The sequence below is a fragment of the Daktulosphaira vitifoliae genome, unplaced genomic scaffold, assembly GCF_025091365.1.
Source record: "Daktulosphaira vitifoliae isolate Bord-2020 unplaced genomic scaffold, ASM2509136v1 Scaffold_1, whole genome shotgun sequence".
NCBI classification, from domain to species: domain Eukaryota; kingdom Metazoa; phylum Arthropoda; class Insecta; order Hemiptera; family Phylloxeridae; genus Daktulosphaira; species Daktulosphaira vitifoliae.
The window spans coordinates 81034191-81057954 of record NW_026099572.1 but is presented as its reverse complement, the minus strand read 5'-3'; the positions used below and the strand labels follow the sequence as shown (position 1 = coordinate 81057954).

Sequence of the window (23764 nt, the reverse complement as noted above, 5' to 3'; positions counted from 1 at the left end):
TGAATATCGAAATCCATTTAAGTACACTTAATGATAAAATAACAAATATTGATTGTACAAACTTTAAAAAGATATTTTATTTTAAAACCATGCCATTAAATGTCTATAGCTTAAAGCCTATAGCTTTTGATTTTACATAAAGATATGTCTTTAAAATATTGATAAAAGGATTTAATTTCGAAAAATAATTGTGTATTTTTAATGTTGAAATAAAAATAACAAATATAATCAATATTTAAAATTATTATTAAAATAATAAAAATTACTTACCATTAATACTTTTGAAAACATTTTGTTGTGTTATTTTTAGTTCCAATTAAACGTTAAACTTGTAATCTTTGTCGCAAGACACAAAATCGTAATACTAAGGGCTGATAGACGAGCTCTTAATTTTTATATCGTACGAAATTTCCAATTAGAGCTTGTTATTGTTATTGATGGCAATTTCACATATTGAGATTTAATTAACCTTAACGGTTATATTTTCATAGTTATCCTAATGAAGTAAAAATTTTAGAAAATAGCCCAAAACTACTAAATTACAATAATGATCATTTTTTAAAATGTAAACAAAATTTGTCAAGATTTCAAGTACATTTTATTTCCTTATAGTATTTGTCTCGGGGAAATAATTCAACTTAACGAAATTTATAGGTAAGTACTTTAAAATTTAAAAAAAAACATCAGTAATCCATTCTAATTTATTTTTTTTTTAAACATTTGAAATATAGTAATATTGTTTTCGTATGATTACTGGGTTATTCTATTTAAGCCCTATCTTATCTTAAAAAATGTATGATAGATAATATTTCATTATTACTTCAATAAATGAACTTGCTTTTGCATTTAATATCGCTGTGTATCCGTATGGAGTTGTGTTTAGTTAATTTTATGCGCAACGAGTGTTAAATATTTGTTAAAAATGGCTGTTGTTTTGACGAGAAATAAATCAAAATTTTTAATTTTTCAAGATGCTAAAGAGCTTATTAATAATATATTACCAACTTATGAAGACGTTATGCAATATTATTTGTATGTAAAACATCAACTTAAACCCGATATTACTCCAAAAGAGCTAAGTGTAAGCTCTATAGCTAAAATTGTAACATCTAACATAGAAAATATATGGCACAAAGCATCAATTTCAATAGTATATCACACACGCGAGTATTACAATTAATTAAAACGTACCATGACAACTTTATAATAACTTAAAATTCAATTGTAGTTTAGATTGTATTAAGTCATAAGAAGAAAACCTTAGACATATTTTATTTAATTTGTCATACTTAAGCTGTTGAAAGAATTGTAAAATTAGTAAAAGAAGCATCTACAGCTGTATGTGTACAAGCTGGAAGGGATAGTGTTATAAGTAGGATTATACCTCATTTAAAAATAAAATATTTCAATTTAATTAAGTTAATGTTTTTACTTATATACAAATTTAATACATTACAATAAACGAATAATATATTTACAATTTTTATGTAATGTGTTCTGTAAATTTCGTAATAATTTTGAGATTGTAATTTTTTATACACATATTTGATTATGGACCACAATTTTCTAGTAATATTAGAATTTGCAAAATAAAATTATTTTTCGTTCTACTCTACTATTAATATTCTTGAAAATCTATATATTTATTAAGGGTGATCTAAATAAAAAAATTTGCTTTCGATAAAAAAATTTAAATCAATATTTTAAAAGATATTAACATTTTTATACTAAGTTGGATTGGACTTTTTTTACAAACTAATATTTGATATAACAACTGCGTTTGGTAAAAGATATGATACACACAACAAAAATAATAAACAATTAAATTCTAATCAATTTTTATACAAACATTTTTATTGTATGTTGAATATTTCGTCTGCAATATTTAAATAAACTAATGAATACGATTTCAGCGGTAAAGATAAAAATATATTTTTAAATTTTAATGAATAAGTATTATAGATACGGGTTTTTTCTAATAAAATTTGGTTCTATAATTTTTTCTGTAAATAGTATAGATTAATAGATATGTGACAAAAAACAAAAAATTACCCTCATAATCAAATTTTCAACCCTCTTGTAACATTTGAAGATATTAAAAAAAATTTCTTTTTTTCCCCCGTAATCAGGAGATTAAACAGCAACTTTTTTTTCTATTAGAATTTCATTATCAACATTTTAAATATTTCGTACCACCCTAACGTATACATTATAAGGGTGTTCATTTTTTTATTTTTAGTAGCAACACATATTTTATTATCTTATGTAATAAAAACATATTTAATTAACAGGTAAGGAATGAGTATGAAAATATGTATCATTAGATATTTCTCAGTCGTATCTCTAGGTATTAAAATGTTAGTAACATTTGATGTACTGTTATAAAAGTTGTAATCACGCAGTCATTTTTTTATTTTAACACCCTTATAAAGTATAAGGAATAAATTTAAAAAAATAATTAATACTATTAAATTCAAAATATATGAAACTAAAAAATAATTTTCTTAAAATAATTATATTTAATTAAAATAATAATTAAACAATTATAATGTTTAACAATGCATCATATATAATGTCTAATGATTATTAGTACAATATGTATTTAATTTATTTATTGCAACTTTATACTAAAAACTTCAAGAATTTTTAAAAATAGTTTAATAAAAACGATTATTAATTTATAATAAATTTTATCTTTGATACAAAGCTGAGAAGGTATTAATATGACAATGATGAGTTTTTTTTAGCTTCGATGCGAAGCTGAGAAGGTATTGGTTTTACTAAGATGTGTTTTTTTTTTTTGTGTCTGTTATCATTTTTCTCAGCTCTCACCGAACCGATTTCTTTCAATGATACGTCAAAAGACCACAAATCGTATCCAGTCGAAGACATTACCCTCAAAAATTGAAAAAAATTCCCTCGTTCCCCGTAAATGGGGGAAACCTCCAAAAAAATTACAAATTTAAAAATCGCTAATTTTCGAAATTTTTTCAATTTTTTTTACTTAAAAGTGCCATAACTTTTTCAAAAATAAACATATCAATATAATTCTTTTTTATATAGATGCATAATATCATTACCTTTCATTTGGTATATTTTTTTCATAAATTTAACCCTTAACCTGCCCACAAGGGGGGATTTAAAATGACAACTTTTTCACAAAAAATTAACTTTTTCAACTTAACTTTTGAAAATGTTTCGGAAGGTCTGACACTTTTATATATATCTTAAATTAAAGCTAATGTAATATACTTTATCATGAAAAAAAAAATTTCGGACTTTATTTTATCTTCACGGTGAAAATAGCTACCGAATGTTATTTTTGTGTGAAAATTCTCGATTTTATTTTTTACATTTTTAACTTTATAATGCTATAACTTATTGAAAAGTGTATGGATCAACACAATTTTTTATGAGAAATAATATTTTTTAATAATCCCTCTTTCATTCGACATACTTTATCTTAATCAAGTTATTAATAAAGAACTAGCAGATCATGTTGCTTTTGGTATAATCCACCAATTTTTTAAAATTATACACTATCTAAAGATTTGCATCGAAGCGTTTTTTTTTATAGTGATTTTAATCACTGTCAGATATCATAATACTTGATCCAACTATGCTACGTCACCACTGTGCCGCGATCCCCCTGTGCTGGGTTTTTATGTCTGTTGCCACTTTTTCTCAGATCTCATCGAACCATTGTTCTTTCATTCATACGTTAAATTATCACAAGTCGTATGCATTGAAGACATTGCCCTTAAAAATTAAAAAAATTTTCATCATTCTTTGTAAATAGAAAAAATCTCCAAAACAATTACAATTTTCAAAATCAGTAAATTTTGCCGTTTTTTCTCTTAAAATTGCCATGACTTTTTGAAAAATAAACATACCAAAATATATTTTTTTAAATAGAGATCTTAGGTGTTTTACTTTCATTTGATATTATTTTTTGAAATTCTTACCCGTTACCTACCCACAGGAGAGGATTCAAAATAGCAAATTTTTCACAAAAGTCAACTTCTTCAGCTTAACTTTTGAAAATGTTCCCGAAATACTGAGTCCTTTAAACATATGTTAAATTAAAACTTACGTACTATAAATTAAAAAAAAAAAATTGTCCCGACAAATTGTCTTCTACGTACAAATGATATGGCAGTCGAAGTTGAACAAAATTATACAATATTAAATTATTAAATAGCAATTTCATACTATATTTAATTTTTATAATAAATATTTATTCATATATTACACTTATAAATCATAAAACGTGTAATTAGGATATTAATAAGGAAATAGGAGTTAATTTTGCTTTTGGAATAATTTAACAGTTTCTTAAAATTAAACACTATCTACAGATTTGGATCGAAAAGTTTCTTATGACAGTAATTTTTATCACTGTCAGATTTCATCTATACTTGTGCCAACTATGCCACGTCTATACTATGCCCACAATCCCACTGTTCTACCGTTTTTTTTATTGAAATTATGACATTTAAATTTAATTTTATCTTCTGATAAATTATTATATATGTCATCGATTGATAATTTCTATTTCTTAGGAAGTAAAACACAAGGATTACGGGAAATATAACTTGTCATATTATTAGTTTTTATTTAATACAATGCCCTTTATTCCTTTTATGTATCTATGAAACGAGAGTTACGTGGCTGCTCTCCCAACATTAAACTGCTGATGAATATACTAAAAGGACTTCAACAATAATTTTGAGTTTATATATTAAAAATAAATAATGTAATATATTGAGATATTGTCACATAGAAAGTTATAAAGATAAGAATAATTTGAATAAATTTTAAAGAGTTCTAATTCAAATCTTTTCCTTCTTTATCATGCCGTGAAATTGAGTAGGTATTGATTTTAAGATGACGAACATTTATTTTTATGACTGTCTATGAACATTCTGAGCTCTCAACGAACCAATTTTAATAATGAAACGTCAAAATAATTCGGTCTCAATCTAGTTAAATATATGATTACCAAAAATTGAAAAAAATTCCTAATCTTAGGAATTTACAAAAATATCTAAAAATTAAGCTTTTGTGAAAAATTGTGCTTTCAAAATTTTTTTTCTAATTTTTAAAACTGCTATTATTAATTTTTAAAAATACTGATTTAATTGAAATTTAAATAGAATATACTAGAGAAAATATGCGTTCCTTTAATATTTTTTTTTATAAAAATTTAATGAAAGACCATGTAAGTAAAAAGAAATTAGTAGTCAAAGTAAAAAAATATTTTATTTTCAATTAATAAAGTAATTTAAAAGTATTTTTATTTGAGTGACACGTTAAAACATAAAAATTGTAAAATTAATATTATAGAAATTATCGTAAAATCTTACATATTCTCATTGAAGCGTTTTTTATAATAGAGGTGTTAATTATTATCAAATAGCATCTGTACTTGTTCTAACTATGCCACAATTCCACTGAACAATGTTTTTTGAGTATTCTTAACTTGTATCAAAAAAATTAGTAGTAATAATTTGTGATCTATTGTTACCTGTCTTATAATTAAGAGGAGAAAAAGGAAAATAAATATCTATCTAGATAAAAATAATTACATCAAAAATATATTGACCAATTTTTAAGAGAGAATTAAAAATTTTCCTTTTTTTTTTTATATAACCTTACGAATGAATCCTGATAATTTTTGTAACAGTAAGAAAACTATTAATTTTTATATAAAATTGTTACCTTAAAAAACAGATGAATTTATTTTGATAATCCTATTCTTTATACTACATTAAGGTTATTCATAATGTAATAAAGATCGAAGAAAACCATTATTTTTTCATTTACATCAGTATATTGACTAAAAAATATATATTTTTTTTAATTTCAAATACGACTAAAACTAATTCAAGTACATTTTTCTTGGCATTAATACTATTTGATTCAACATTCAAACGTGATTTTTAATTTTTACGAATAAGATTACTAACACAAAATATCTAACTGTAAATTTTACAGTTCATGACAAAAATAACATTGTTAAAATAAACTATCATATATTTGTAAAATATAAAGATTTTTAAGGTGATTGATTAGTTTATGACCACATCGTGATATACAGAATTATTAAAACAAAGTTAAATGTACTTGTTTTTTAAATAAATAAACTCATTAAGAGTTTTCGTTTTTAATTTTTGTTGTTTATTATTTTCAATCCTGGAGGTGTGAGAAAATTTTTTTAAATTACCCATGAAAAATTGTAATTCATTTAAATTTGTTTTAAAAAACAGAGGTAAATTTAAACCTGAAATATGGAGAATACAATCATAAAATAACCAATATCATATTAAGGTCAACATTTTCAAGGCTTACTTTAAAAATTTAATTAGAAACTTCTTTTTTTTTTGTATAAATTAGTGAAGTATTAATAAAAATTCATATTATTTCATATTGAGATTTGATAATATAATATATTATTATTATATTACATATTACATTTTTAAATCTTAGTTATAAAGTTAATAATATTTTTAAGTTTTTTCTAAATGAATAAAAAAAAAATACATCACTTATGAAGTATAAAATATATTGAGCATTTATTTATTTTTATAGTTCATCATTTAAATATAAATCAGTAACAATTTACGAGAAAAAATTTGTTTACATATATATATATAGATAAATGATAATTATTTTAGTTGCAGTATTGGATCAGTTTCTTAAATGATTAGTGGAGCACCAAAAGCATTCATTCCGTATAAAGGATAAGTCATAGCTGAAAAAAAATACTTTTTAAATTTTCAGAGTCTAAATTTCTAGATATAAATAATTTTTAAATACTTTTTTATTATTATTGAATTTTTATAAAAGTATTCTGCTACTAATAAAATATATTGGAAATATTAATTAAAGTATTTGTTACCCATGTTGGATAAAGATGATAACGGAGAAATCAATCTATAATTATTCAAGCCACTCAAGGTAGAGCCATAAGTGTATACTGTTTCAGCGGGTTTCATTGTTTCTTTTTGATCAACTTTTTCAGATGGTGTTGGGTTGGCAAAACAGACACCCAAAAGGGCCATACAGAAAACCTAAAAATTAAAATGAACAATATCAAGGAATACGCCAAAAAATCTATTTTTACATTAAAAATTATAAATATTTCAAATTTCAACTTTAAATTTGAAAATCGTTTGTTGATATTCTTTGTCAAAACTCTTTGTTGAAAATTATTTTATTGTATAAAATAATGAATAATTATTAAACGATTATTTTTTTAAATAAAAATAAATTTTATCGATTTATTGAAAACTTAAATATTAATATTAAAAAGAATTATTAAATTCAATGAAAACTTCTATTTAAACTGTAAAAATAAAATTTTATTCTAAAAAAATGAATTAATGATCTTAAAATATTTAATTTTTTTATATAAATTAATAAAATAAAAGTTTCTTACCAAAATAATTTTAGAAGACATTTTTTCTGATTTTTCAATTTTTAAACGACGTATGATAAACTTGATTATTGACAACAATATGATTTTATTTTTTCATTGTTGTGCCTTTTATTATATACTTTTTCTGACATTAAGTAATGTGTTTTTGTTTGAAAAACCATTAAAAATACAAAAACAAAAATAAGTTCTCAATTATCCTTTTCAAGGACATGTGCATCATCTGCAGATTTACAGATTAATAAAAGAAATAGTTATCTAAAATTATTACTCAAGACTAAAATTAATTATCGGATTTAATCAGACGTTCATTATATATTTTTTTATCATTTTTTGATTTGATAAATCAACTAAAAAGTAACCTTTTTTTTATTTATTAATAACTTTTTCTTTTTTTTAACAGCGTGTTTTAAAAACTTTTTTATAATAATTTTCAACAACAAATCAAACTTTCAATTATTCGTCTAAATTATTCAAAAGTCTAGTAGTATGCATAATTTAATTTGAATTTTGATATCATAATTCAATTTTATTTATGATATGATTAATTTAATTGGTAGAATGTATTTTTTGTATTTATTAGTTTTTATTTTCATATAATTTTTAGGATATTTTCAGTCCATCTCCTGTATCTTAATAGAAGACTAACTTAATTTTTATAAATGTAAATATACAAATTAAAATATCTTATATACAAAAAAATGATCTAATTAAGAAAATGTTAGGTAACAAATTTTGGACCCGTATTTCAGAAGTTATTTGTTATCATTTTAAAATATAGATTATAAATGAGGCACGGGTCATGAGAACTTTTAAGCTATTAACATTTTTATACCTAGGTGAGAGGAGAAATGAATATCTAGCGTTACATTTAAATAAAATAGACGCAGAATCATTTTTTTATTGACGGGTGATTCTAGAATAGTCTAAAAATGATATTCAGACAAATCTATTTTAAACTTACAACTTTTTTTAATTTTGACAAAAAATGTTGCTTACATTATTTAGCATTTTTTTTTTTGGAAACACTACTTCAACTTCAAAATTACAGTTGCAGATTACAAAAAGATGAGTACACAAAAGAATACCTTTAAATGTAATTTAAAGGTGATTGATTAACAAAAGAAAATATTATAATTAAAGTTATTATACAAAAACATTAAGCATTTAAGAAATTTAAAATGTACTATCACGAAATAAAATTTATTGTAATCAATTTTTGTATATTAATTACAATTGTATTTATTTTTTATTATTTATTATTATTTATTATTTCAATTGTATATTATTACAATTGTAATGTATATCAATTGTAATAAAGACGAATATTTGGTAATAACTAGATCAGAAAAATTAATAAGATATAAAAAATAAATCATGTTACAAAAATGTTTTATTATTTATTCATTTTCACAATTAAACTCAAAGCATACTTAAGTTTTTGCTATCTTGGGTACAATTTATTTATAATATATTTACGCTCTTAAAAGTTTCAGTTTTATAGATTTTAATTTACAGAAACACATTTTTTTTCCGAAAAAAATTATTGCTCCTAAGACATGCATCTTAAAATGTGCCATACTGTAACATTGTCTGTGTAAATTACAATTGTTTATGATTATACCTCATAAGTTGCCTGAATTAGTTAAGTTTAAAATATTATTTTACTAAAATTATTTTTATTCTTTACTTTTCTTTATATTTCCTGAAAAAATGATTTCATCATACATTTAAAAAATTTAACAAATTATTGTGTGATTATAATTATTTATAAAGTCATAAAAAAAATTTAATTTCTAATAACAGTCATTTATTTCTAATATTTGCACTGTTAAAAGCAACATTGAATTCTTAGTTCTTCTGGATTACCTACATGAATTGTAATTACAATCAAAACTCAATATTATATTCCTCAATAGTTTATTTTATAAAATCAAATGGATACTGAGAGAATTTCAAATTATTGATAATGTTCGTTCATTTTTTTTTAATAAAGGCCTACATTATTTTTAAAGTATTATAAATATATTACAATAGTCAATATTTTATAAGACAATGATACTAAAAAATCTCTATTACACCTTAGTAATAATTAATTGCAATTTCGTTGTTATATTATTAGTTGCTCATTCATAAACAAAAATTACTCTAATATACATCTAGAAAAAACAACTTAGTTAATATCCAAAATTCCCGAACTCTCTTTTCCTAATTACTGTATTTCAACACAATACCACTAAATTATTAGTAAAAGATTCATATAAAAGAACAAAGCTAAGTCTTTCTATTTCAGTATTTTACTTCCATTTGATTCGAAATAGTTAAATTAACCGAAGAAACCAAAAATATCAAACCATAATGTCTCTTAAAATCGTTTTAGTAAGTTTTCATTTTTTTTTTTTATTTTAAAACTTAACTAAAAATATGAACTTGGAGGTACTTTGAAAAAATGTATATTTTTTATTTAAATAATTATATTTCAAGTTTCGGTGTTGTGTCGTGTACTTTCTACCTTCAAAAGTTATATATAAAAAGATAAATAATTTTTAAAAATCCATTTCAATTATCGAAATCAATAGTAATTTTAGGACATGTATTAATGATATTATAAATATTTTAATACATAAGTTGGTACTGTACAAAGGGGGAATGTGCTTTATAAATATACAACAATACAAACTGTATCCAATTACGTTCCAAACTTTATCTATGTATTAAAATGCTTTTAATTTCTTTAGTATATGTTCTAAACCTACTAATAATCTAAAAAAAATTTTCAAAAAAGGGGGAAAAAAGGCTATTTTTTAATTTTTAAAAAAATACGAAGTACAATTTTTTTGTTTTTTTTATTAGTGATGAATAATAAAAAAAAATGCTTTAAACATAACTTAAGAAGGCAATAATTAATTTTAAACAAATTTCAACAAAATAATAACCATATCAAAAGTTATAATCGTTATCAATTGGGTATAAGATACATTGTAAATGGTAAATATATAAATAATATTTTAGTTGTTTTACAATGTATAACAATGTAACAACTATATAACTATAACAATTAAATACAGTGTATTTAATTTATAACTAATGTAACATTAAATATAATAATGTAGATATAATTACTACTTTCTAATAATATTTTTTTATAAGCAGAAAGTTATTTAAATTATTACACAATATTTCATATTTACTTGATTAAACTCATAAAAATGTTTTTCCTCAAGTTCGTGTGCTTGTTCGTTGTCGCTTTAGCCGCTGAACAAAAGGTCGAACCAAAAGAAGACATGAAAACTGCAGACACTTTTCATTTAGGATTTTATGGACCTTCATTCAGCTATCGTACATATCCAGGTTTCGGATTGAGATCTTCTTTAAGTAATTCACTTGTTTATTTCTAAAATTATATTTTATTTCAATTGATACATTATTTTTTTAAATTTAGATTTCGGTTGGCCTTACTATTCCTCATGGGGTTACAGTGGACTAGGACTTGATTTATTCAAATAGGTAATTCGATGTAACACATTATAATATCAATTTCAATAGCTATTACTTAAAGTTTATATTTTAAATTTTAAATATTTTGTAAGCTTTTACAATTAATAAAAATGTGATGATGTATTGTTACATATTTTTGTTATTAAATAAAGTACAGAAAAGTTTTTAAGTTTATTTAATTATATTAACCTTCCAACTTCTTTTTTTTCTTAAATTTGAAAATTAAAGTTATTATGAGAAATGAGAACTGATTTTATTCTCAAATTCACATGATATAGTGATTTTAATTTTCTGATTAGTCACTTCATTTTAAAACTGTTATTTTGATTAAAATAAAACATGGATTATTAACAATCGAAATGCATCTCAACATTCAAAGCATAAAAATATTTAAATTATTAAATTAGGTACAGGATTAGAGTTTTTACAAGTTTTGTTTTTTAATTTATAATGATTTAATTATAAAATATTGGAAAACATATTTATTTAATGTACTGCGCAGCTATTTCACATATATAAAAAATCTAATTATAAAACAATTAAGTAGAACATTTACTTATTAGTTTTTATAACTCTTATACAGCCAATAACTTAAGTTATTACTAATTAAAATTTCTCCCACACTTATATTTAATTACTAGATTTTTAGTAACTAAATTTCAAGTCAGTGAGTGTCATCAATGAAAACATTTTTTTATAAAAATACTGTCACATACCATTTTGTTAATTTTAATACTTATTATCTTTAATATTGTAAAGTTTATATAACTCAAATAAAGAAAAAAATTTTATTGTGTAATGAATTAAATGTTCATAACTGAAATTAAATCTAATATTCTGTTGATTAATTAGAGGCAGCATCACATATTTGTCAATTTTTAAATAATATGGTTGGGTTTATGTATGTTATAATACATAAACACTATCCGTTTTTATATATTTCAAAAATTACAAAGTTATTTGAAATTATTTCCGTCATAGTATGATGAAAAATGTAAAATTTATTGTTGATAATAAAATGTTACAGCGTAAAGTTGTACATTATATTATATTTGTTCGATTTATAAAGTTTACTTTATCAAAATTGCGAAATAAACAATTTTAATTAAAATTGTATTAAAAAAGTACTATATTGTTTTATAAAGACGTGTTATTTGGTTACTATGAGATTAATTATTATACATACACTTAATTTGTTCATTTATGTGTACTTGTTCAGTTTAAACACACAAATTACCCAAGTTTTTATAGGGTAACTTTATAAATACACCTTGAAAGTATTCCACCGAAATAATCTACACTTTTCATTACCTTTGGTCAAAAATCACAATTATTAGCCGAGTTATTTGTATTAAGTATTAAATAATATATAAGATTTGTAATCACATAACATGCGTCCACTTACATACAAACTACCTACCTATTGAACCTATGGGTTCATTTCACAAAGTTAGCAAAATTTACAATTTTAGAAATCAGTAATTTTCGATATTTTTAAAACTTTTTTCACTCAAAAGTGTCAAAGAATTGAATGATTGAAAACAATTTTTTGTATTGATACCTTAGTTATTTACCTATTATTTGGTGTATATTTTTTGAAAATCTGACCCTTTACTTGCTTACAGGAGAGGATTCAAAATAGAAACTTTTTCAACTTATCTTTTAAAATGTTCTGCAAAAACTGATACTTTTATATATGTCTTAAATTAAAGCAAATGCAATACACAATATATTGAAAAAAAAAACTTTTACTTCTGAAAATGCCTTTGTGGAGGACTTCTTTACAATTTTTTTGTAAAAATTAATAACATCAAAAAATATAATACTTTAAATTCGCAATTAAATTTCTTGAACAAAAATTTATTTGAAAGTATTTATAAGAAATTAGTAAATTGAATTGGTGTAATTGGAAAGAGAATAATTCCCTTAATGTTTTATTTGAAAATATTTATTTTACTTTTAACTTATATAACTTAAATAAATGTTTAAAAAGAAATTTTTTTTAAATATTGCAAGTTTTCCAATGTAATAAAAAAAAAGTTGGGTATACATTTTTACTCATAAAAAAAATTCTATATATTTCACTTTGTGCTCATACTTTTTTCATTTCAATTTTACAGAGTTATTACTTTAAAAAGTGTACATTTATGTGACTTTTTTTTTATCATTAATTTTTTTCAACCATCACGTAACAATTTTGTTTTAATGATACATCAAATGATCACTGCTAGTAACTATTTAAATATATTATCCTCGAAATTGAAAAAAATTCAATTAATAAAATTAAATAAAATAAATAATATTAATAATTAATAAATAATAAATGGAAAAATGTATAAACCTAAAAAATACCAGATAATATTTCTTAATATAATCATCATATTATTAGAAATTGAGGGACTATAATTAAAGGAATTACTCTATATATGATACATATATTAGGAAAATAGAACACATAATTATTTAACATCTATGATAAAACTTTATTGATTTTTTCAAATTTTTTCATGGCTATTTTTTGAATGTACATATTGTATTTTTACAAATTATTCAGATATCAGTTATACAGTATTGAACAGAATTAGTACAAGTATGGGTATGATTTGTAGATTCCGCTGTAGTAGCTATCATAGTAGTATGGAATGCCTAAATAAATAAAATATACATATTAAATAAAAGAAAACTGAATTACTAAGATAATGTATAAAATTATAGTTACTTCTGTATCCAAGACCAGAGTAGTATTTTGGGTATGCATATCCGTATGAAGGGTAGTATCCATAAGTAAGGAAAGTAGTATCAGCTGTTTTCATATTTTCTTTTGGTTGATCAACAACGGGTTTAGCAACATCATTAACAGCTTCATTGACAGCAACGTTTTCGGGGACAGCGGGCAAAGCGAAGCAGACGGCGAATAGAGCCATGCAGACAATCTACACAAAAATGTATTAAAATTTTCAATTTGACTACTTTGGTCAAGTTGAAGTTGTTGTTCTTGAAAACTTATTAATGTTGTTAATCGTAATCTTTAAATCAACAAATTATAATTTTTTAGGGGACTTTTATTATTTTTTTTTTTTTGTAATATTTTAAATGAAAACATACTTTTATTAGATTGTAATTTTATGCTACCATATTTTTCTAAACAAAAAATTAAAAAAGAGACATTATCTCGAAATTGTTTATAATTACATTTATTAAAAATAAGAATTATACTTTAATTAATTATTGTATTTTATTATGTGGATGTTAACAAATCGCTATTACACAAATATAACAAGGTGATAATTTTACTATATGATATTAAAAAGAATCTAACAGATCTATAAAATTTTAAAGAACTCCGATTTGAAAATGTGTTTTAAATATATTTAATTTAGTATATATTGTAAAATATTTATTAATAAAAATATTGTATTAAATATACAATATTTAATATTCGTTCTCTTTTGATAATTAAAAATTATATTCAACTTAAAAATATGAAACTATAATATTAAAAAAATTTTTTTTTTAAATGTTTAGTAAAAATTTATTAACATGATGACAGATGTTCTTACCAAGACTAATTTAGCTGCCATTTCTGAAGTTTCGAAGAACTTATGAAAATATGTATATGACTTGATAGTTCAATTTTACCTTACGATACTGACTTTTTTTCGTTGGTATTCTTCCTTATATTTTAATTTCCCCCATTCTAGTAAAAAGTTTTTTTTATCCTAAAACCAGTAGGTTTTTTAAAAATTAATAAGCTGTCTGCGAAAACTCGTTTGTATGACTTCCAGAGGGTAAATTCATTATACTCGACAACAGTAATAGAAATTCCTCACTAATTCATCCTATTAATGTTAAATTTATTGAAAATAATTTTAATGCATTAAATGGAAATTAATTAAGTATTGAGCATTATTGGGTATCTATTACTATTGTCACGTCTAAATAAAATAAAACTATTGAATATTTTTTTATGAAAAAAATGTTATGTTATACAATAATACTATTTTTATGTATATTTAACTTTAAAACATTTAATTGTTCATGTTGTGACAAGTGAGAGCGTGTATTGACTGTTTGCTTAATTGGCGTAAGTAAAATTTTTATCAAATTTTTATTTTGCTAAAAACATGGAAGTGTCTTATAGAAACTTTAACACAACTAAATCCGAATAATTTTGGTAAAATTTCGTTTATGTCAATTAGTCTGCAAACATCGATATTATCATTTGATCTTTGTTTATATTGAATCTCATTAAGAAAAATTAACTATCAAACAAATGTTAAAACTGTATCACCCTTATTATATAATTATAAAAAAAGTCAATAGAAAAAGTTACCGCTGGAAAAATAATTCTTATTAATAAGTCTAAAACAGAATATGGTGTTACTTAAAATTACTAGAGATGATATAGGTAAATAATATTTACCTATAGTATATTTAATAAATATAATATTAATATGATAAATCAAGAAATATGTGTAACTAAAAGAAATGATAATTTTTTTCCTAATACTTTTGTTTATTTTGTGAGGAATCGAATAGTTTATGATAAACCGACCACTTTGTACATTACCTTAGTATTTTGATTATATTTAGTCAAAAAATATGAAACATCAAAAAGCTATAGCAATGTACGTATCTTTAAGAAGCCATGGAAATCCATAATATTTAGAAGTCACAGGTTTGCATATCGAGTATAATTTTTTAATACTTAAAAAGTGTTGAGACATAAATAATACAGGACAGCAATTTTGCCGTCTATTATACTTAGAAGAATTCTTTATAAAATTTTGACTCTGATTCTGAATCTAATTTCAGATTTTTTCCACGACATCTAGATTTTCAGGTAATTGCTAAATAATGCTTAATCATCAATAAAAAAATTAAATCAATAATAAAATAAAATAATTTATTTTTTTATTTTTTCTAATAAAATCCGATGATGATTTTTTAAAAGAGTTGTGTGAAATTTGGTAAAATTATATAAAATTTGTGTAAAAGTTGTGTAAAAATTATCATTCAAGTTTAATAGTTTTCAAACATCTTTAAATTTAAGTTTGATAAACATTTCACTTTAATTATTTTTGGGTTAATCTTATAATTATAATATTATTACTAATAAATTTGAATTATAACACTTCGGCTACTCAGATTTTTAACTACTTGTTACAAAAAGTGCTAAGTTTTTAGAAAATTACAATTCGGCAATAGTGCCGGATTGGAAAAACAGAGGTCACCGATATTTTTAACTAAGGGGCCTGATCGCAACCAATCTAAATAAGTCGAAGAACTTTTTTTTTTTCTTATCAATTACAAGAGCTCAATTAATTTCATAATATTTTAAGTTAAACTAAATTTACTTAGACTGTAAATAAATTGATATTTTTAAATCACATTGTTTTTATAATTATTGATTTTATCATTATTTGGCAATAATAATCTGTAAAATACGATATTCATTATGAAAATTTTAAAGTAAAGTTTTCTGTAGTATAGTCAATAACATCTTTTAAATTAATACAATATTTCAATGTTTCATATAGAAGTCTGTGTATGATCTAAATTTCAAGTACCAGAGAGAACCAATTTGAAAAATTAAAATAAAGTCAGGACCAAATAAAAGTTTTAAGCGGATCAAACTAAACAGGACTGTTATATAAAACATTTTGTCTAGACCAAATTGGACGAGACTAAATAAAAATATAAACCGTTCAAAATAAAAATATTAATTAAAATAAATGTTGAATGAACCGTAACAAAGAAGGAAAATGAAACTTGGCTAGATAGAGTTTAACTGAAATTTACTGGAACTTTACATATTAAAAAACTTTCGATATAATATATTTATAAAAAAAATGTTTTAGTACTTGGTCATAAATTTAAAACAAAATTAATTAATATATAAAATAATTATTCACAATTCGTCCCTGGAAATTCTGTTAGCGCGTGAGTCATTATCTTAAAAAATTCATCTTGAGTGTGAAATTTATTTTTATTGAGCGTTAGAACATTAAATATCACACTTATATTTAAGGTGATAAAAATTATGACTTTTATTTATTATTTCACATACATAATTCTATTATAAGTACAATGTACTTTAGTTTTCTACAAATATTCCATAATTAAGTATACAATATTACACTTTTTAAATGTGTACCATTTTCTCAATTTGAGGATAGAGCGGGACAATAGAATTTTTTAAAAGATGGTAAAAAAAAAAGACAAGAATTTTTTTAATTGAGAGAAACTAGGGCTGTAAAAATTTTATTTTTATAAACCGAACAGTGATATAGTTCCGTTCAAACCAAACCTACAGAGCTCTAGTTTGATAATGTAAAATAAACACATTTAAATTCAAATTTTCACAAACTTTAAAATAATACAGGAAATGTACTACTAAACATTAATAAGATATTTTTTTAATAATATTTTGTTAAAAATTTACTTTCAAAAATATCTACCTTAATTTTTTTTAAATTTTTTTACAAAAATTTTTTTGATGATACTTTGAGTACTATAGTAAAACATTAATTAAAAAAAAAGTAATGCAAGATACTCAATATCAAAAATTATTTCATTTATCAAAACATAATAGATAACCCTGTACAAATAATTTAAAAGCTTTAAAGATGTGGTAGTATTAAATATTAAATAGGGCATTTAAACTATTACTGAAATCGTCAACTCTTCTGCATAAGTTTAAAATAGTATTTTTCATCTCACGAGTATAGATTTGTTACTCAGCAACATATACATATTTCAAAATAAAATAAATATTCAGTTCGGATGATCAAGTAAAAGAAAAGATATATTAATACTATAATTATAAGATCGTGTATTACAATATTATGGTTCTAATGACCTTTATAACAAATATTAACATAGGACTTTTGTGGATAACTTATCAACAGTAAAACCAATTTTTTTTTGTTTTTACACTGAAACTGATTTACTAGTATTTATTAGTTAACAAACAATTAAATGATTGTGTATATGTATATTTTGAATAAACATACATAAGATATACATTTAAAACACAAAATTTTATAATTTTAGTAATAAAACTTTATTGAGAATTTTCAAATAACTTTGATCATTATTTTTTATACATTTTTTTTACAAATTATCCAGATATTATTATTTAGTATTAAACAAAATTAAATTAAGTATGGGTATGATTTGTAGATTCCGCTGTAGTAGCTATCATAGTAGTATGGAATGCCTAAATAAATAAAATATACATATTAAATAAAAGAAAACTGAATTACTAAGATAATGTATAAATTTATAGTTACTTCTGTATCCAAGACCAGAGTAGTATTTTGGGTATGCATATCCGTATGAAGGGTAGTATCCATAAGTAAGGAAAGTAGTATCAGCTGTTTTCATATTTTCTTTTGGTTGATCAACAACGGGTTTAGCAACATCATTAACAGCTTCATCGACAGCAACGTTTTCGGGGACAGCGGGCAAAGCGAAGCAGACGGCGAATAGAGCCATGCAGACAATCTAAACAAAATATTGGATTTGAAAGTCATAATATTTAGTATTTAAATATTTAATGGAGTGATATTTTATATAAACTATTAAATTTGTCTATTATTTTCTTTATTATTTCAGTTATACTTAAAATCGAATCTCAAATCGATCTGTAATTATCAAACTTTAGTTATGAGACTATTATTATAGCGTTTTAGTTATTCTTACCAAAACTAATTTTACTGCCATTTCTCTAGTTTTGAAAAACTTTTGAAAATACGAAAACGACTTGAATGTTCAATATCACTTTACGATACTGTTTTTCTTTCGAAGGTAGTCTTCCTTTTATTGTCGATTCCCTCCAGTTTTGTAAAAAAATGTTTATCATAATAGCCAATGGGTTTGTTAAAAAACCGGCCAAGGGAAAATCTATAATATGCTTAATTGATAACAAATTGTATCAGGCTACCACCACTATACCCTACCTTACAATAATAGTATTTACAATGTTCCATTCCAGTGGTAGCCTTATTACAGAATAACGCAAAAAATAATAGTTATTTTTCATAAACAATAAAATTAAGATAATATTTTCAAACTTATTATTTAATTATTTTTAATGTTTACCTATAGTAAAAATAGAGATTAATTTAAAATGAATTGATAATGTAAGAATATTATTTATATATATATATATATATATTCCAAAATGAATCATGTTGCTTACACAATTTTATCAAAACATCATGGACTACACTCTTTATATATTAATTTATTAAAATAAAATTAATTGTTATTTTCAAGATCATCTTTAAATTATCTATACATAAATTTAAAAATAAAAAAAAAATAGGTATAAAAATGGAATTTGTTTAAATATTTTTTAAACCCAACCAAACCTCTATGCTGATAAGTCATAAAAATGATCATACGAACATTAAGGAAACTGACATTATTTTATTTTGCACTATAATCCTAAAAAATGTATCCTCAAATCATAATTATACTAAATTATTGTTAATTTACATTATGTCAAAATGATAACTTGATGTCTTAATGACTTTTATTTTTCATATAAACTACATCTAAAAGGAAATATGGCACATTGCATATCATTACTATTTTTAATAAATTGATTAAATAGATAATACATTAAATAATTTTAAAAAATATTCTATATGTTAGATTATATTAAGGTGAAACAGAACTATCTGACAATTGCTATAACTTTGTTACAATTAAAATTGTGCTCTTATGTATAAAAACAATTTAATCATATTTAGACTATCTGACAAAATCATATTATTTATTATTTATTTTTAATTATTAATTTTTTAGAATTTTCAAACTATCCGTTACTTTAAAAATGTATTTATACAAAAAAATGTTATGAACCGACAACAACTTAAAGATAAGTGCTTATGGAGTAAAAGCATTTTAATATATAGAATGAGTATGTTGTGCGGGTGGGTACAGCTCAAATTGGTATATGTGTATTCTGCCTTCTCTATATAACCAATTTATGTATTAAAATGTTTAGAACTCAATAAGTACTTATCCTAAGGTTGTTACAAATTCGTGACAACTTTTTGTACATAAACGCTCTAAAACAACGGTTATTTTGAAATTTTGAAAAAAATAAAAACTAAAAACAATAATTTTTTAATATTAAAAATAATTAACAAAAAATATGACTAAAAATATACATAGAATAAAATAATTTTTAAAAAAAAGTTAGCGAAATTTTAATTTTAAAAGAATTAGAGTTAATAATTAGATCTGATCCACTCTGTATATTACAGAACAGTAATTTTAATTACCATAAAATAAAAAGAAACCCTTTATTTTTAGAAACATGTCTTTTTATAAACTGATGGATTTTTTTAAGTAAACTTCTTTTATTTTTGATAATATGAGATAAAGAGAACATTGAGGACACTTAAACACCAAGTTATCCAAAATAAAAATTTGCCTCAGCATTAGATTTTGATGAATCATGTTTCAATCAAACTTAGTATTAACCTTCATTAAAAAATATTATTTATGGAAAGTTTACTAATTAGCACTATTTCTTTGATTGATCAGTTATTAGAGCATACTATTTTTTCTATCACATTAATAGTATGAATTAGTGAGGAATTTCTATAATTCTAGTTAAGTATAATGAATTTACCCTCTGGAAGTTATGAAAAGAAACGAGTTTTGATGGACAACTTATCATTTTTAGTAAGTCTATTAGCAATTAATAAATTTCATACCCATTCTCATAAAACATTAACTTTTTATGAGTATGGGGGAAATTAAAATATAAAGAAGATTTCCAACGAAAGAAAATCAGTATTCTAGTGTGAAATCAGCTATAAAGTTGTATTCAAATTTGTAAAAACATTTTAAAACTACAGAAATGGCAGCCAAATTAGTCTTGGTAACCATCTACAGTTTAATATATCATACACAACTTGTTTTTATTTCATAACTTAATATTAGAAATTTGGATTTTTTATCACAAAGAATGAACTAAATTTCAATAACATATTTTATTTAACAAATTATTTTTCGATTTATTTTTATAATTACTATTAAATAGACAAACTTTTATTGAAAACACATAGCATAATTCTTTTGTGTTTAAAATTGTATTGCCAATTTTTTGTGAATTAGCATTAATTTGTTAAGTTAACTTTAAAAAGTCTTATTTTGCTACTTATGAATTTATTATCAAAATATTTATCAGTCTATTAGCAAGTTAATTGTGTTTTGATTGTAAAATAGAAAAAAATTGAAAAATTGTTTTGTTTAGATTGTCTGCATGGCTCTATTCGCCGTCTGCTTCGCTTTGCCCGCTGTCCCCGAAAACGTTGCTGTCGATGAAGCTGTTAATGATGTTGCTAAACCCGTTGTTGATCAACCAAAAGAAAATATGAAAACAGCTGATACTACTTTCCTTACTTATGGATACTACCCTTCATACGGATATGCATACCCAAAATACTACTCTGGTCTTGGATACAGAAGTAACTATAAATTTATACATTATCTTAGTAATTCAGTTTTCTTTTATTTAATATGTATATTTTATTTATTTAGGCATTCCATACTACTATGATAGCTACTACAGCGGAATCTACAAATCATACCCATACTTTTTTTTCTAATTCTGTTCAATATTAAATAAATAATATCTGGATAATTTGTAAAAAAGATGTATTAAAAATAATGATCAAAGTTATTTGAAAATTCTCAATAAAGTTTTATCATCAAAATTATATGGTTTTTTGTTTTTTTATTAGTGTCTTTATATACTTAATATTCTAATCGATTGCTATCTTATAAGGTCCATATTAACAAACAAGTAAATAAGTTTTGATGTTATCACAATATTCAAATGTTTAACAACGTAAAAAAGGTTAACTGGTAGAGTTATGAAAAACTTTTTAATAAATACATAATATTCGAATTAATAAACATACAAATTTTTTTAATTAAACCAAATCAAAATTTTTTTAATAAATTACATAATTGCTACAAGATAATAGGTAATATTGATTTTTATCAATTTAAGATTTAATGATAGAATAACAATGATTTAGAAAAATTAGTATAAAAATTTAGGTTTTTTATTTTTAAATAACATCACGAACCGATATATAAATCAAAATGTATATCATCTACTTATTTCAAAATATTTTCATCCTATATCATTTTCAATAGTAAATAGATGAATTAAACAAATTTTGTGTTTTGGAATAGTGTTTTTGTACAAATATTTATCGGATAATAATTGACTAAGATGTTTCTGTTTCAATATAATTCGTTAAATTATTATCGATGCTCTTTATTTCTCCAGCATACATTGTATTAGATTGTAAAAATCAATATACTAAAAAGTTCTATATTTACCAATATAACTACAGTTGTTTTGGGAAAATATAAAATCTTAAAATAGTAGAAAATATATACAATTGTTTATTTCTGTTTTGCCATTATATATTATTTATTTTTACAATCATCTTAAGTCTAGTTTGTATATAGACTGTGTATGCTTAAATATCTACCAGAAGCGTAATTTGAACTGTATTTTAGGGATGACAATATTTTTAGAAATATTCTGGAAGGCTATCAGCGTTTTTAACTTCACTTTAACCAGTTTTGAGTTTCTGTACTCATAAAAATAAGCCTAAAAAATTAGCACACGAATCATCTTGTTACACCAGTACGAACTGTACCACCCGCGCTACATTTTTATTCAATGTACTTAAATGCTTGTAACACAAGCTATTTTAATATTACACAAAAATAATAAATTTAATATATATTCTTAATTTTCTATTTAAAATTACCATTTATACGTGTAATGCAGCTTATTAAAATATCAAATAATGTAACACATTTTATACCAAAATTTATCAAGTTTAATATTATATTTTTAATTTGTTTCAATGCTAAAATATAAGTGCTCTAAAGGATGTGAAAAGTTTTAAACGGTTTATAAAATAATGATAGTGTTTCAGTTATGCATAGTGTATTTAAGATGCTATTAATAATCTAAACTCTTACCGTAAGTATAGCTTGTGGGCTATATTCTTATTACACCTGTAATTGCCATTATGATATAACTAACAATATTTTCAAAACGTAGTTAATTTAGAATAAAATATAATTACCTGAAAAATGTGTTTTTAGAGAATCCAATGATATAAAAAATGTACTAATAATGTATAATTTTTTATTTAATCTTAAGTTATGTAAATAAATTTTCTTAGCATTGTTCAGCAAATAAAATGAGATATTAATTTAGGCATCATTTTATGCTGTCGATATTTATATTTTATGTCTCTATAGATTTTTTTTTTTTAGGACGTCATTTTGTTTTTAAACAATTTTTTGAAATCAGTTATAATTTACATAGAAAAAAAAATGACTTACTTTTCTTAAAGTAATAAAAACAATTGTAAAATTATGTTCAGTGTTGTAAAAAATATTTAACTTCAAAACAGAAATTATTTCTGTTTAGCATCAAAGTTAACATTTATTTTTATTATTAACTTTAAAAATATTTTATCTTAATTAATTATTTTTTATTTTTTATATAATACCTGTCACCTAAATGGTGTTTAGTTTTATGTAGTAGTAATTTAGGTTTATGCTAATTTAACTTTACTTTAAAAAGTAGACTTTTAACAGTCGAAAACTTATTTAAATGATGTTTTCATGATCTATCTTATCTATATATTATAATAAAGTATCATGTATTTTATTTATTTCGTTGATACACTTAGACAATTTTTTTTTTTATAATCATAGTCATAATCAATATTGAATTCAAACTTTTTGTATAAAGAAGGTTCT

General features: G+C 22.5%; 1 protein-coding gene across 1 annotated transcript; it reads left to right on the top strand.

The window, feature by feature from the left end:
* The first annotated feature begins 20708 nt into the window (after positions 1-20708).
* On the top strand, positions 20709-21681 carry LOC126895560 (uncharacterized). Its single transcript, XM_050667553.1, has 3 exons — positions 20709-20840; positions 21216-21429; positions 21503-21681. Exons 1-3 carry the CDS (start codon positions 20820-20822, stop codon positions 21568-21570), a joined length of 303 nt encoding a protein of 100 aa, XP_050523510.1. The 5' UTR covers positions 20709-20819; the 3' UTR covers positions 21571-21681.
* The last annotated feature ends 2083 nt before the right edge of the window (positions 21682-23764 follow it).

Bases quoted from the DNA above. Each gene is read 5' to 3' on its own strand.
- LOC126895560 (XM_050667553.1), top strand. From the start codon at position 20,820: ATGGCAGCCAAATTAGTCTTG. The intron at 20,841-21,215 runs GTAACCATCTAC...TGTTTTGTTTAG, and splicing joins TGGCAGCCAAATTAGTCTTG to ATTGTCTGCATGGCTCTATT. The intron at 21,430-21,502 runs GTAACTATAAAT...TTATTTATTTAG, and splicing joins CTCTGGTCTTGGATACAGAA to GCATTCCATACTACTATGAT.